Source organism: Petaurus breviceps, unplaced genomic scaffold (assembly GCF_028583685.1).
Source record: "Petaurus breviceps papuanus isolate PSGF00001 unplaced genomic scaffold, PetGlider_PUasm1.0 177, whole genome shotgun sequence".
Classification (NCBI taxonomy): Eukaryota; Metazoa; Chordata; class Mammalia; order Diprotodontia; family Petauridae; genus Petaurus; species Petaurus breviceps.
Genome location: NW_027185776.1, coordinates 4935852 through 4950284, shown reverse-complemented (window position 1 = coordinate 4950284; position 14433 = coordinate 4935852). Strand labels below are relative to the sequence as shown.

Below are 14433 nucleotides of genomic sequence, written 5' to 3'. Positions count from 1 at the left end.
GGAGCTACAAAGTACAACACTGTGAAATTGTTTTAGAAGAGTAGGCCATCTGCAAATAATTTGAACAGCTGACTGACCTTGCTGAGCCTTCCTGTCATCAAAGAGAGCTGAACCAACATTGTACTGATTCATCAGCATTTTACTCTATTTGCCCTTTATGTGTCACATGCAGATTCCTATCTTCTCTTTTACACCAGATGGATCTTTCTTATTCTGTAGCCCTTTATCTCACTAGAGGAAGCTTGCTGTCCATATTATACAGTGACTTCTGTATAACTTTCACTCTTTTATGTATACTGCTATCCAGGCAAAGTCATATAGGATGACTTTTTTTTTTAAGCAATTGGGGCTAAGTAACTTGCTCAAGGTTACATGGCCAGTTATTTTGTATGAGTGCCAAGTATCTGAGGCCGGAACCAATCCCAGGTCTCCCAGTGCCGAGGCTGGCGCTCTTACTCACTGTGCCACCTGGCTGCCTCTGTCCTGTGCCTTCTGAAGCAATTATGGGTCACGTGCCTATTTCATATCCAGATACACACATACCCAGACACAAGATGTTCTCTGCTTTCAAGGGCTTTTGAGGTAAAGTTTGATAATGCCCCCATGTATTTTGAAGTTCTATCTTTTGGACCCCATTTTTTTTTATTCCAAAAGTTTCTGATGTTTGGTATCATGGCTGCTAATTTCTTACTTAATTGCTTTTCTTTTCTTTTTTTGGCTTCTTAATAAAAGGTGTTAGAATCAGATTGTGATGGGCTTTAAATCTGCTAGAAGAGTTTTTATTTGATTCTGGGGATAACCAACATTTACTAAGCAAGAGAGTGATGTGGTCAAATCTGTGCTTTAAGAATATCACATTGGTAGCTGTGTGGAGGATGAATTGGAAAGTAGGAGCAAAGAGTTGAGTAGTTAGTAGGCTATTGCTGTAGTACAGACAAGTGGTAATGAATTCCAGAACGAGAGGGGTGGCTGTGTGAGCAGAGAGAGGGAGGTGGATCAGAGAACTGCGGTAGAAGTCGATTCAGTGAATCTCACTCGGCTCATTGGGGAATGCAGAGTGTGTGTGAGAGAAATCAAGTAGTCAAAGATGACTCCAAAGCAGCCTTCTGTAGAAGAAAAAAAAAGAAGTTCTTGAAGGAGGGTTGGGCTGGGCTTGGGGGCAAAGAATAATGAGTTTTATTATCTAGTGTGAAATATAAAAAGGACACAGTTCAAAGCTCTTTACTTTCTGAATGCTATTAATCTATGTTATCCTGTAAACCCAGTTCTTTGTTATATCAATAAGTGCCTCTAGGAATATTATTATAGGTATGGACCCTTCTCCTTCTGTCCTTGACCTCCTTTGTGTTGGTGTTGAAAAGACTGACTATATTTCCCTCCCTCCTATCCCACCTCCCACTTGTTCTATTCTCTACTTTGATCCCATCCCTTTTCAAAAGTGAGTGTTTCCAACTTCCCTGCCCAAAGCCTACCCTCCCTTCCATCATCCCCCTCTCATCCCCTTCCCCCCCTATTCTCCTGGAGGGTGAGATACCCTATTTAGTGTGTATTTCACTCCATCCTCAAGCCAGATTCAATGGGAATAAGGTTGACCCATTCCCTTTTGCCTTCGTATTCTTCCCCTCCATTGTAACGATTTCCCCTTGCCTCTTCTGTATGAGATAGTTTACCCCAATCTGTTTCTCCCCATCTCCTCTCATTATATTCCTCTCACCTCTTAATTTCACCTTTTAAGTATCATCCCTTCCTGTTAAATTGGTCCTGTGCCCTCTATGTATACCTGTAAACATATATACACACATTCACATATGTATTCATATGCCCATATACCCTCATATACAGACATATATTTATATTTCTAATCCCTTCAACTACTGAGAAAAGTTTCATAAATTACAATTGTTTTTCCATGTAGGAATGTTAATAGTTCAACTTTGATAAGTTCCTTATGATTTCTTTTCCCTGTTTACCTTCTCATGCTTCTCTTGCTTCTTGTATCTGAATGTCAAATTTTCTATTCAACTCTGGTTTTTTCATCAAGAATGCTTGAAAGTCCTCTATTCCACTGAATGACCATATTTTCCCCTGAAACATGATACTCAGTTTTGCTGGGTGGGTGACTCTTGGTTTTAATCCCAGCTCCTTTGACCTCCGGAATATTATATTCCAAGCCCTTCGATCCCTCAGTGTAGAAGCTGCCAGATCCTGGGTTATCCTGATTGTGTTTCCACAATATTCAAATTGTTTCTTCCTGGCTGCTTGTAATATTCTCTCCTTAATCTGGGAATTCCGGAACCTGGCTATAACATTCCAAGGAGTTTTCTTTTGGGGATCTTTTTCAGGAGGTGATCAGTAGATTCTTTCAGCCTCTATTTTGCCCTCTGGTTCTAAAACATCAGGGCAGTTTTCTTTGAGAACTTCGTGGAGGATGATTTCTAGGTTCTTACTTTGGTCATGGCTTTCAGGTAGTCTAATAATTTTTAAATGATCTCTCCTGGATCTATTTTCCAGGTCAGTGGTTTTTCCCATGAGATATTTCACATTGCCTTCTATTCTTTCATTCGTTTGGATCTGTTTTTTTGCATCAGTGTTTGCATCTTGATTTCTCATAAAGTCATTCGCTTCCATTTGCTCCAGTCTAATTCTGAAGCAATGATTCTCCTCATTGAGCTTCTGAGATTCTTTTTCCATCTGGCAAATTCGGCTTTTTAAGGCATTCTTCTCCTCATTGCCTTTTTGAGCCTCCTTTGCCATTTGAGTCGGTCTGTTTTTTAAGGTGTGATTTTCCTCAGGCTGTTGACTCTCATTTCATAATTTTCTTGCATAGTTCTCATTTCTCTTCCAATTTTTCCTCCACTTATCTGCTTCTTAAGGTCCTCTATGGCCTGTAACCAGCTTGTATTTTCCTTTGAAGCTTTTGGTGCAGGAGTTCTGACTTCACTGTTTTCCTCCTCTTCCATGCCTTGTTCCTTTTTGTCCCCAAAATAGGAGTGTAATGTTGGAATCTTCTGTCTGCTTTGTTTCCTTTGCCTGCTCATTTTGCCACTCAATTACTTGACTTTTGGGCTTTTTGCCACAGTAGGACTCTGCCGTCAGACAGGGGAGCTTTCGTCCCAAATGCTGGGGTTTTCTCAGCTGCCGGAGGTATTAGATGGGTGCCCTCTCTGAGGTCTCCACATGCTCTGGCAAGCTGGACACACACCCCAGGACCTCCACCCTAGACTGCAGTCCAGATCCAAGCAGGTTAAAGCAAGAGTGATTACCCTTCAGACTGGTGCTTGGTCCCCCTCCACTCTGCAGGCCAGGAGCTGAAGCTGCCATGTGGCACTGGCTGGCTGTTCTGGCATCTCAGTGTTTTCTCGCCCTGGGGGTAAAAGCCAGGCACTCCCACTTACTGGGCCCCAAAGTCCAGACTGCACTGACCCCTCACTTTGTCCTTCGCATCTATGTGTTGATAAATCTGGAAACAGCCACAGCTGCTGCTGATCTGGAGTCCCTCTGGCAGGCCCGCTCTGGGGGTAAAGCCTGGGCTGCGTGGGGCTGGGCTCGGCTCCCAGAGTGCTGTGCTGGTTTCCTGCTGGGCTGTCCTCAGCGGGAGGTTAGCTTCTCTGTGTCATTTTGTGGGTTCTGCAGCTCCAAAGTTTGTTTAGAGTCCTCTTTTACATGGATTGGGGAGGGTGGAAGCCGGAGCCACGGGAAGGTATTGCTTCTACTCCGCCATCTTGGCTCCGCCCCCTGTTTCAATGGTATTTCCAGAAGGAAAACTTTTAACTGAGAAAAACCTTCATAGAAAAATTTATCTGATAAGTCTTAACATCCAAGATTATAAAGAGTTGATTCAAATATTAGACAAGAGCTGTTTACCAATAAATGAAGGTCAGGGAATATGAAGAGGCTGTTCTTAAATGAGGAAGTGTAAGCTTTGAACAAGCATGTGAAAAAAGTGCTCCAGATTATTAAGATGAGTGTAAAAGTTCTTTTTGCTGGGGCCTAGGCAGCCTTCCAATTTAGCTAATCCCAGGGTAAGCTGCCCTAGGACCTAGCCTGGAGGTGTTTACTCTTCACCAGGACCAAACTTTGTCCTGGGACTTTTCTTCAGATCTCCCGTCCCAGGAGGACCCCTATTCTGCCCCTACTCTTATTTATTTTTACTGCTCAGTATTCTCCCTGAGGTGCTCTTTCATCTCTTTTGTGGGAGAAAATCTTGAGAGCCTGGAATTTTCTGACCTACTCTGCCATCTTCCCAGAATCCTCTCTGGTAATAAGTGAAATAAGCAACCAACTTATTTGGGATGTTTGGGATAATTCAGGAGATAGACTTTTTAGTAAGAAGGGGTTGTGCATCACTGTACTAATTTTCACTGTGGGGAGAAAAGGGTTGGAACCTGGAAGATACAGATTGGACAGAGTTGAGCAAGAAGTCATATATTGAAAGGGGAAGATGAGGAAAAAAATCAGTAGGGATAAGTGAGTGGAGGAAAAACAAGAAATAGGATCTGGCTTCATGGCTGGGACATTGGCAAAGCCGCAAATGCTGGTACATGCTTCATCATTTAGGTTCTACTTAAGAATTCAGGGGTAGGGGTGTGGGCAGGCTGGAATTTTAATGACTTCAGGAGGGATTTTGAAAAGCCTCATTTGGGGAAGGGTATAAATCTTGAGAGGATGTTTTTTTTGTTTGAGTGTTCTGTTTTCTCCTAATCACTGCTTATCTTATTGTTCACCCACAGGTCGTTAAGAGGGAGGACATTCAGCAATTCTTTGAAGAATTTCAGTCAAGAAAGAGAAGGCGGCTAGATGGGATACAATATTACTGCAGCTAGAATGGCGTATATGAGCTTTTTATTTCAGGCCAAATGGGAATGCTGCTGTTCGATAAATAAAGGAGGCACATTTCTAACTGTTTGGTCCTCTTTCTACCATGCTCCTTTCCAGGAGGACTTCTCCAGCCTTCTGCTGTTAACTCCATGCCATTATTTTAGTGACCAGAATGCATATTCTAATTTCACTACCAGTGATCCTCATTGTGAATTCAGTTCAGTGTAACTCTGGTTAACTCCCATTCCACACCCCCAGTGTCATTTGGTTTTAGGTTTTAGGGAGTTTGATTCTGATTTTAAGAAAAGGTTGCCAGGATAATAGCCCCTTTTCTGCTGCCTAGTACTATAAGCCGGGTGTTAACCCTGTAAAATTTTGGTGGTTGTTTACAAAGTGCTTTGGATTTTTGATATTATCAGGGATACTTATGAGCCTACATTGAAAACTGACCTACTTTGATATTGTCATGTTTTAGAAATGCTCTTATCAGGGTCCCAGCAAATTATGTTTTCTCCAAACCTGTGCTGAAGCAAATATATCTATGGCAGACTATCCTACTAGGAGTGAGCTTTGTGACCAGGACAGCATGTGCCCCACATAGAAGGGGACAGACTCTATGAAAATGGATAGAAAAAAAGATTTTGTGTTCATGGATAATTTTTTTTTTAATGTAAAGAAAAATCAACACCTAGTTCCCTTTCACCTGTGATGGCATCTCCTTTGGAAGTTGGTCAAATGTCCTACATTTGTGAAATGGGAAGCTCCATGGGAAGCCATTTCAGTTAGTAGAAAGTTCCCTTGACAGCTTCTTACCCCCTAGTTTTTGTGGAGCAAGAGCATTCATTGAAAAGTATGTAGTCTTGAATCAGTGCCTCCCTCTATGTGAATCAGATTCTTCCTGGAAATAGATGATGGATGTGCTTTAGGATACATTAACTGCTTTGGGTTTCTTAGGTCCTGATGCTCACATAGAGGCCACATAGGTTTAGTAGGAACTTCAGTTTTGACATGCCCACTCATGACTAGTATCTTAGACTTAAGTCAGGCATTGGGCCTAGAATAAATCAAACTTTGACTTTTCTAGTGGTTCTCCTATCTGTGACAGTGTCTTTGGCTGGATCATCCTTTTGCTTTCTGAACCTCAGGAGGGCTCACCACACAGCCATGATTCTTAGCATTCCTTGCAAGGGTGAGGATTCTGCAGGAGGCCCTGCCACCATCTGTTCAGAGCTAAGGCTCCTCAGGTGACTGGTGTCATGGCTAGGTCAGACTTGTAGGCCTATGTGCTTTTATTTTTCAGGTAATAGGATCATAGAATTTAGAGTTGGAAGAGACCTTAGAATTTATGTTAAATCTAAGCCTTTCATTTTACTGATAAGGAATTAAGGCCAGAGAAGCTAAGTGACTTGTTACATGGTCACAGGTCATAAGTAAACAGCAGAACTGTGATTTGAACTCAGGTCTTCTGACTCCAAATTCTGTGCTCTATTAGTCGGACAGTTTTTGGTTTGTTTGTTTTTTAACCTGTGGGCTAAGACTTGTATCTCCATGTGGCCTAAAAGTTTGCCTCTTTTGTTCAGTAAACATTTATTATAAAAGTACCTAAGGTGTGTGGATTCTTTGTTAGGAGCTGGGAATATAAAGTCTAGATAAGCCATAGTCCTGCCAGTTGTTTCTGACCCAGTGCCCCAAAGTAACTTACTCACCTGGCAGGGACAAGACCTACTAGATCTGAGACTGGTTGTCAACAGAACAGATTGCCACTAGCATTGAAGGGCTTGTTTGATGAAAGGGACTGTTCCTTCTTTAACATTAACCAAAAAACTTCTTTTATACCTGTTGTTCACAGCTCCTTTTCTGACTGACTTTACTGGGCCACCTCTCCTCATAGAGACTAATTTTGGTCAAGATGCAAATGTGCTCAGCGCATGTTTTATGCAAGACAGGAATATGATATTAGTTGCTTTAAAAACAGTAAATTCTGGTATTGTATGTGCATTTTTGTAGAAATTGTTACTGGAATTGTAACTACATACTTAATTTCAATCAAGATTCTGTAAAAATTTAAATAAAACATTCAGAAAAGATCTATGTATTACATTTTCATCAAATGAATTTTTTTGTCTCTAAAATCTATGCAACCAAGCTTCCCCAATGTAGGAGTGATTCATTCACATCAGTCTAGTACTTTTTTTTTTTGGAGGGGAGAAGGCAGGGCAATTGGGGTTAATTGACTTGCCCAAGGTCACACAGCTAGTTTTTGTGTTTTGTCTGATGGTGTATTTGAACTCAGGTCCTCCTGACTCCAGGGCCAGTGCTCTATTTACTGCACCACCTAGCCACCCCGAATCTAGTACTTTCAAGGGTTATGAAGAATTTTTCTTAAAAAAAAAAAAGGATCATTGCTGAGGTGTCTTTCCTCTTGAGGCCATCCCTCCAGAGCTGCTAACATAATATAAAGCACCAGTCTTACCACATCCCTTCCCTGTGCAAATAAACTCCAGTGCCATCCAAAACTCATCTGTTAATCTTTTTATAACTTGGCTCCAATCTCCCTTATTAGGTCTTACTCCCCTTCATGCACTCTTCAGTCTAACCAAAATGGCTACTTTCCTCATGTGGTATCCCATCTCCATGCCATTGTAAAGGCAGTCCCATGTGGCTTGGGATACACTTCCTTATCTGACCTGTTAGAATCTGACTCATCAGCTCAGGGGCCTTTTCTGATCCAATTTGTACATTTTTTTGTATATCCTTAGATGTGTACACATCCTCCCCAATACAGTGTTCACTTCTTAGAGGCAAGGGCTTCTAAATATTTTCTTGCATTATGCCTAACAATGATAAAATTTGTTGCGGGGGGGGGGGGGGGGGGGAGGGGGAGGGTTGTCTCTGCTATACAGATAAGATTTGAGTCCCAACTTGAATTCTTTTTCTACTTTTTCACCGTATCTTTTACTATGTCCACACCCCTATTTTAGCACTTCTTTCATTCTTGACATAAATAGCAAAAAATTGTCTGAGTTGCTTCAGACAATCAAAAGGGAGAATTAATAATGTTAAGTCACTGTCTTCACTTTCCCATTGTGTCCTAAAGCCCAAGTGACTCAATGTCCAGGGTAAATGTAGCTTTATTACCCCACTTTCATCTGTCCTAAATGAAAGTGTCCCTTACCTATAAGGACAAAGAGGAATCCACAGACTGGCTTTTTTTTTTATATTTGTTATTTGTTAGGACCTAATGAGTATTGCATTTACACTACTGACATGGAGGTCTTAGGATGAGAGGATTTCAATTCAGAGAATTTTATAGTTGGAAGGGACCCCAAGTGTCCATTAGGCCAACCCATATCTAAAAGGAAACCTCCATACAACATGCCTAACAACATCCGACCTCTGAAGATATCCAATGAGGGAGAGTCCACTACTTCCTGGGGCAACTCATGCCACTTTTGGGCAACTTGCATCGTCAAGAAGTTTCTCCAAACATTTACTTTGCCAACCTTAAGTAAATTGGAAAACATTGCAGTCCCATACTCTCAGTTCCATCAACCAGCTGCACCCAAAGATCCCCAAAATGGTTGTAGCCGGTAACTTCACTACCCACCAATTACCATCATTCAACCCCAGAAAGGAGGGAGCATCTCTAACACGTCAAGGATGTGAATTTTCCTATACCAAAGGGAAAGCTGGGCAGCTCTTTGGAGGAATAACAATAAACATTTGCAAAGTACTTAAAGGATTATGAAGCATGTCTTGGAGTTGCCCCACCTTCAGTCCATCCTGCCTACCAAAGCCACTCACCACATGACTACCCAATTTGGATGGAGATTTGGTGACTAGCATTCTACTCCCAGCTCCAGCTAAGTGGCTGGAAGGTCCTCTAATATATCTCTTTCGGACTCAAGTCTTGAGTAGAAGCATGAATGAATTCTTAGCCATTTTTGTCTTAGACCCCTTTGGCAGTCTGGATGAAACCTATGGATCCTTAATCAGAATTATGTTTTCAAAGTAATTAAAAATTTTTTTCAGTGGGAGTTTAGTGAAGACAAATATGCAATTTTATTTTCTAATCTAATTTCATGGAATCCTTGAAACCTGTCCATAGACAGACCCAAGGTTAAGAACCCCTGCTCTAGAGCATGCAAGCTCAGTTACTTCCATGGATCCCCAAATAAGAACCCTTGCTCTGAGTGTGGATGTAGAAAATGAAATGGGTGAGAGAAAAAACTGGTCAAGTCTCCTTAAACTCCCACATACAGCCCTCATTCCATTCACTGCAGTTGTTCTGATCAAATCCAAATACTTTTGGTTATTTCCTGATGTACACAAACCTGTTGTATTTTTGTAAATGAGGAAAGGTGTTAATAATAGGCAGGCAGCTTCTAAGAGTCAGATCTATTTCAAGCCCTGATCTGCTATTAGTGATTGTCTTTTGTGTAATAATCATATGGTGGGGACATGTACTCCTCAATTTAGTAACATTAGACTCCTGGCTGTTCCATGAACAAGACACTCCATTTCTCAGTTGTGGGAATTTATTTTCTCTGGCTTGTCCCCCATACCTGGAATGCTCTTTCTCCTCTGCTCTGCCTAATGACTTCCCTGGCTTTTCCTTTGAATCCCATGTTCTACAGAAATCCTTCTCCAAAACCCCTTAATTCTAGGGCCTTCTCTCTGTTAATTTTTTCCAATTTATCCTGTATATAGCTTACTTTTATATATATTTGTTTGCATGTTGTCTCCCCCATTAGATTTTAAACTCCTTGAGGGCAAGGATTATCTTTCCCCTCTTTTGGAATCCTCAGAGTTTAGCACAGTGGATGGCATAGTAGGTATTTAATAAATGTTGATTGACTGGTGGGGAGAAGTTATTCTGGTTTAGACTAAACTATTACCCCTCTAGGTGTGGTGTAGAATTTATTGCCCCCTCCCACTACCAGAAACCAGAGGAAGTGGCTTTTATCCTGAATCCCTCCCCTCTGAAAAAAGTACTATACCCCTAGACTTTAAATATCTGATATATAGTAGGCAGGTATAATTCTAGTAAAAAAAAAAAAAACTTCTTGAAAATAATGAGAGCAAAGATATAATCACTCAGGTACATCTGTCCTCCTAATTCCCACAAAAGTGAGAATCTAGACTCTTCATGTTATTCCAGATTGTTCTGTTTTATTTATATTTCCTAGTTATATCTGTGCTGCCTTGGTCAGATTACTTGGTACTCTAGTACTGAGAAGATTAAATTGATTCTGTATCACTTTTTATTGATTCTATTTACAATTAATTGATTTTGTCCTGTATCTGCCATGGTTCTTTTTCTTGAACTCAGTGCAGAAATTCAGCTGACTTGTAATGAGATTAAGTTTAGAAATTCAGTTCTCCTGCTAATTAAGTTTAGAAATTCAGTTCTCCTGCTAATCACTGTTCTTGTTCTTTCCTCTAGGATTTCTGCTTTCCTTGAGGGATGTGGGTGGACATCAAGGAGTTTGGTCTTTACATCACCAAGCCATCCTTCAAGGACATCTGGTTTGCTATCCAAAAAGGTCTGGCCTATTACCTCTAACTTTGCAGGTGGACTCAAACAATGAACCTTTCTTAGTTATGGGAGAAGGGATTGTTGTCAGCCCTTCATTCCCAACTTCCAGGCAATCATATTGTCTGCCATACCCCAGCTAGGTAAACAATCATGTTGTCCTCAATCCCATGATGTCACCAACTCTATAAATTGTATTTTTCCTCACCTACCCTGTTGTTTCATACTCCCCAAAAATTAAAAAAAGAGAACTGTCCTTCTTGGGGTGTGTTTTTTTTGGATTAAACTGAGACAAACCTCAGTCTCATTTATTATTGGGCTTGTGCCCTGTTAACAAACTGTTATATTGCTTAGAGAATATGTGCCTCAGTCTACCTTGGTTGAATTTCACTTGTGATAGTATAGTCCTACCTATATTGTCTCCTCCTATAAGAAATATGAGCTTCAGAGCAGGAATTATTATGCTTTTCTATCTGTATTCTTATGGCTTAATGTAGTGTTTTGCATGCAGTAAGCACTTAATAATTTCTTTTTAAAATTCATTTATTCATATATAGGAGGGGGAACAAACATTAATTACTTACTATAAGCCAGGCACAAAACCTCTACTAAGCACTTTGTACATATTTTCATGTGATCCTATCCTGGGCAGTAGTTATTATTATCCCCATTCTACAGTTGAGAAAATTGAGGCAGAGGTGACACATGTGGGGTCACATAGCTACAGAAGTGTGAAGTATCTGTGGCCAGATTTAAAGTCAGGTCTTCTTGACTCCAGGTCCAGTGTTTATTCACAGCACCACTACTTCCTATATATCTTTGATGCCATTTTTCTTTGTCTATATTGCTATGCTATAACCCCTTGTGAAGCCACCTCTGCCTCTCCACTGCACTTTGAGTGATATCCAATTTCAATTCTTTAGAGACTATTGAAGATGGTCTGGTTGTTTGACAAAATCAAGGGACTATGTACTGCATTCATTTCTTCATAATGCCAAGAGCACACAAGAAAGGCCCTGAGCAGGCCAACTGGACACCTCAGGGTGAACTACTGGTGAGATACTGGCAAAACTGCTTAGGATAGCAGGCAGTGATCTGGATCATTTAGAGGGGGTACTCTAATTCAGATGTCAAACATTCTGATGACACTGTTGTCCCCAGAACTCCTGACTGAACCTGATTATAAAGTGACTGGAAAATATTTAACAAAAATACAATAGGACATAGCCAATGTTAATATGTGGTTTTCTAAGTCAACATACTACCAAGCAGGGATCCTGGTATCTGATTTTCATGACCCCCATTTCTATTTGACTTTGGTGTCCTAAATGATGTCTTTACAGGTCCATAGAAATATGTGTTGGAGTATTTACAACATACACATGTTGAATATATTAAGTGCTTATTTGAGCTGAATTTAAATAAATTGGGCTATGGTGACTGGAGTTCCTTAACCACAAAATGTTATTAATTTTGTAATTTTTAAGAACTATTAGAGAAAATGCCCAGTGTTACATTCAAGGAACAGCAAGGAAGTCAATGTCACTGCATAGAAGAGTTTTGTCTTGGGTGGAGGTATAAGGTGTATAAGAAGGAAGAGCTTTGAACATCAGTGTGGTGGCTGTGCAAGTGGAGAAGAGGGCATAAATGAGATACCAACATTTCAGGTGTGATGGAAAGATTGACACTGGGTGTCAAAAGCGCTGAGTTTGAGTTCTGGTTAAACCTCTTAGTAAAATTAAGGTCTAAGTCTGCACGAGACCTAGAGGGGAATAGCTTAATCTCAATCAGCATAACTTCCCCTCCCCACAGTAAGATTATTACACAAAATAAACATGTCACTAGTCACTTCTTTCTGGATCTCCCTTATCTCCTGTCAAACATTTTATGGATGGATTTATGTTGATGTTTATGTGGTGTTTAGCAGATAGGTGGCACAATGGATAGGGAGCCAGGTTTGTAGTCAGGAAGACATCTTTACGGGTTTAAACCTGTCCTCAGACACTTAACCAGCTGTATGACCTTGGGCAAGTCCCTTAACCCTGTTTGCCTGTTTTGTCATCTACAAAATGAGCTAAAGGAAATGGCAAACTACCATAGTATCTTTGCTAAGAAAACCCCAAATGAAAAATGAGACAGGACTGAAATGATTGATGTTTAAGGTCTACCTCGGCGATGACATTCTGTGTTTCTTTGATTCGTGCCCTAAAGGGGAAGGTAAAAGAGTATGTGTTGGCAAATAAGAGAAACATGATCTCTGGGTTTTTTACAGTCAGTGTGCAGACTTCTGGGATCCCAAATGGGTCATACACTGCCAGCCAGTTTCCATCAAATGAACAGTAATTTTGGGGAAGACAAAATGAACCACAGTCCCTAAGTGGGGCTAGTTCCTTTGTCTGGAAACACACTTCCCCTCTATTCAGTCTTTTAATTTAAAAAGTTTTTTTTTCCCCCATTGGCTTGGTAAACTTGAGATATAGTAAACTGTATCTGCTGGGCAGGCAGAGGCTGCAGGGATAGGGAAGCTAAGGGGGCGGCTGGGTGGTGCAGTGGATAGATTGCTGGCTTGGAGTCAGGAAGGCTCATTTTCATGAATTCAAATCCTGCCTGAGACATTTTCTAGCTGTGTCACACTGGGCAAGTCATTTAACCATGTTTGCATCAGTTTCCTTATCCTCATCAACCTGTCCTCAGACACTTAACCAGCTATATGACCTTGGGCAAGTCCCTTAACCCTGTTTACCTGTTTTGTCATCTGTAAAATGAGCTGGAGAAGGAAATGGCAAACCACTCCAGTATCTTTGTCAAGAAAACCCCATATGGGGTCAACAAAGAGTTAGACAACAAGAGAAGATAAGCCTAGCCTTGAAATCCAGTAACTAGCCGTTTTACACAAAGAATGCATCATTGAAGGAACACAGGCCAGCAGCCCCAGCATTTATGCACACTGTGTTCTGTCCTGTCCTCTCCACTCTTCTGGCCTTTTATCCCTTTCTTCCTTATCCCTTTCTCTTTTGCTTTTCTCACTGTGATAGTCTGAATTCAAACTAATGTCTGTAGCAGGGAGGAAGAATAATGATTAAAACCATGAATTCGATCCTGAAACAACTATTTACTAGCTGTGTGAACCTGGGTAAGTCATTTAAATTTCCTGGGCTCTAGTTTCCTCAAACATAAATGAACTGAAATGGCCTGAACTCAGTGACTCATCGTAAATAGATTTAATTTAGTGACTTCCAGGGTTCCTTCTAGCTCTAAATCTGTGGTCCCATGATCCTAAGAACTAGAATAAAGCCCAGTTCTCACATAAATCTTTGATAGAACTTATACTGGAAAAGCTGAGCCTGAAATAGATGGGTTTTTTTTTTTTTTATCTGAAGTTTAGAGTAGCTTTGTAGAGAAGCAAGCAATCCCAGAAAGCTAATGGATTTTTTTTTGGCCACAACAATTGTGCATGAACTAAAAATGAGAGCATAAAGTGTGTGTGTGTGTGTACATGTGTGTATGTTTTAACTCCTTGAAAAAAGCTGTTTTTTTGATATGGCCAATGCAGGCATTTGTTTTCCTTAACTATGCATATTTATTACAAGGGTTTTGCTCTTTTGCATTTTGTTTTTAGTATTTTTTAGTGAGAGATGTTGGAAGGAGAAAAAAAAATAAAATTTCATTACTTGAAAAAAATTAAATAACTTCACATCCTCTCTTCTCAATCCCTTGCAATCTTATTTCTGACTTCACTCACGCTGATGAATGTCCTGTCCAAAGTCATCAGGAATCTCTTACTTGACAAATGCAAAGGTCTCTTCTCAGCCCTGATCCTTTTTCACTTCTCTGTAACATCTGACACTGTTGACTATCCTCTCTTCCTGGCTACTGCTTCTGTTACAGTAGATTGCGTAGGAAAGCATCAGGCTTGACAGAGGAAGACTCGGGTACAAATCAGACTTTAGACACTGACTAGCTGTATGACCTTGCACATGTCACTTAACATTTGATTGCCTCAAATTTCCTCAGTTTCCAGGGACTGTAGATCACATAGAGGAAGAATTATTGGTTCAGCAGAAGTGAGGGGGTTGGAG

General features: G+C 40.6%; 1 protein-coding gene across 3 annotated transcripts in view; it reads left to right on the top strand.

Annotated features, from left to right (window-relative positions):
• The window catches only part of UBR7 (ubiquitin protein ligase E3 component n-recognin 7), a 442484-nt gene extending 435579 nt beyond the window's left edge, over nt 1-6905 (top strand). For all 3 annotated transcript variants that reach the window (XM_069086029.1, XM_069086030.1, XM_069086028.1), the window contains one exon: nt 4731-6905. In XM_069086029.1, coding sequence (XP_068942130.1) covers nt 4731-4823 — 93 coding nt within the window. In that variant the 3' untranslated portion in view covers nt 4824-6905. The remainder of the gene's footprint in view (nt 1-4730) is intronic.
• The last annotated feature ends 7528 nt before the right edge of the window (nt 6906-14433 follow it).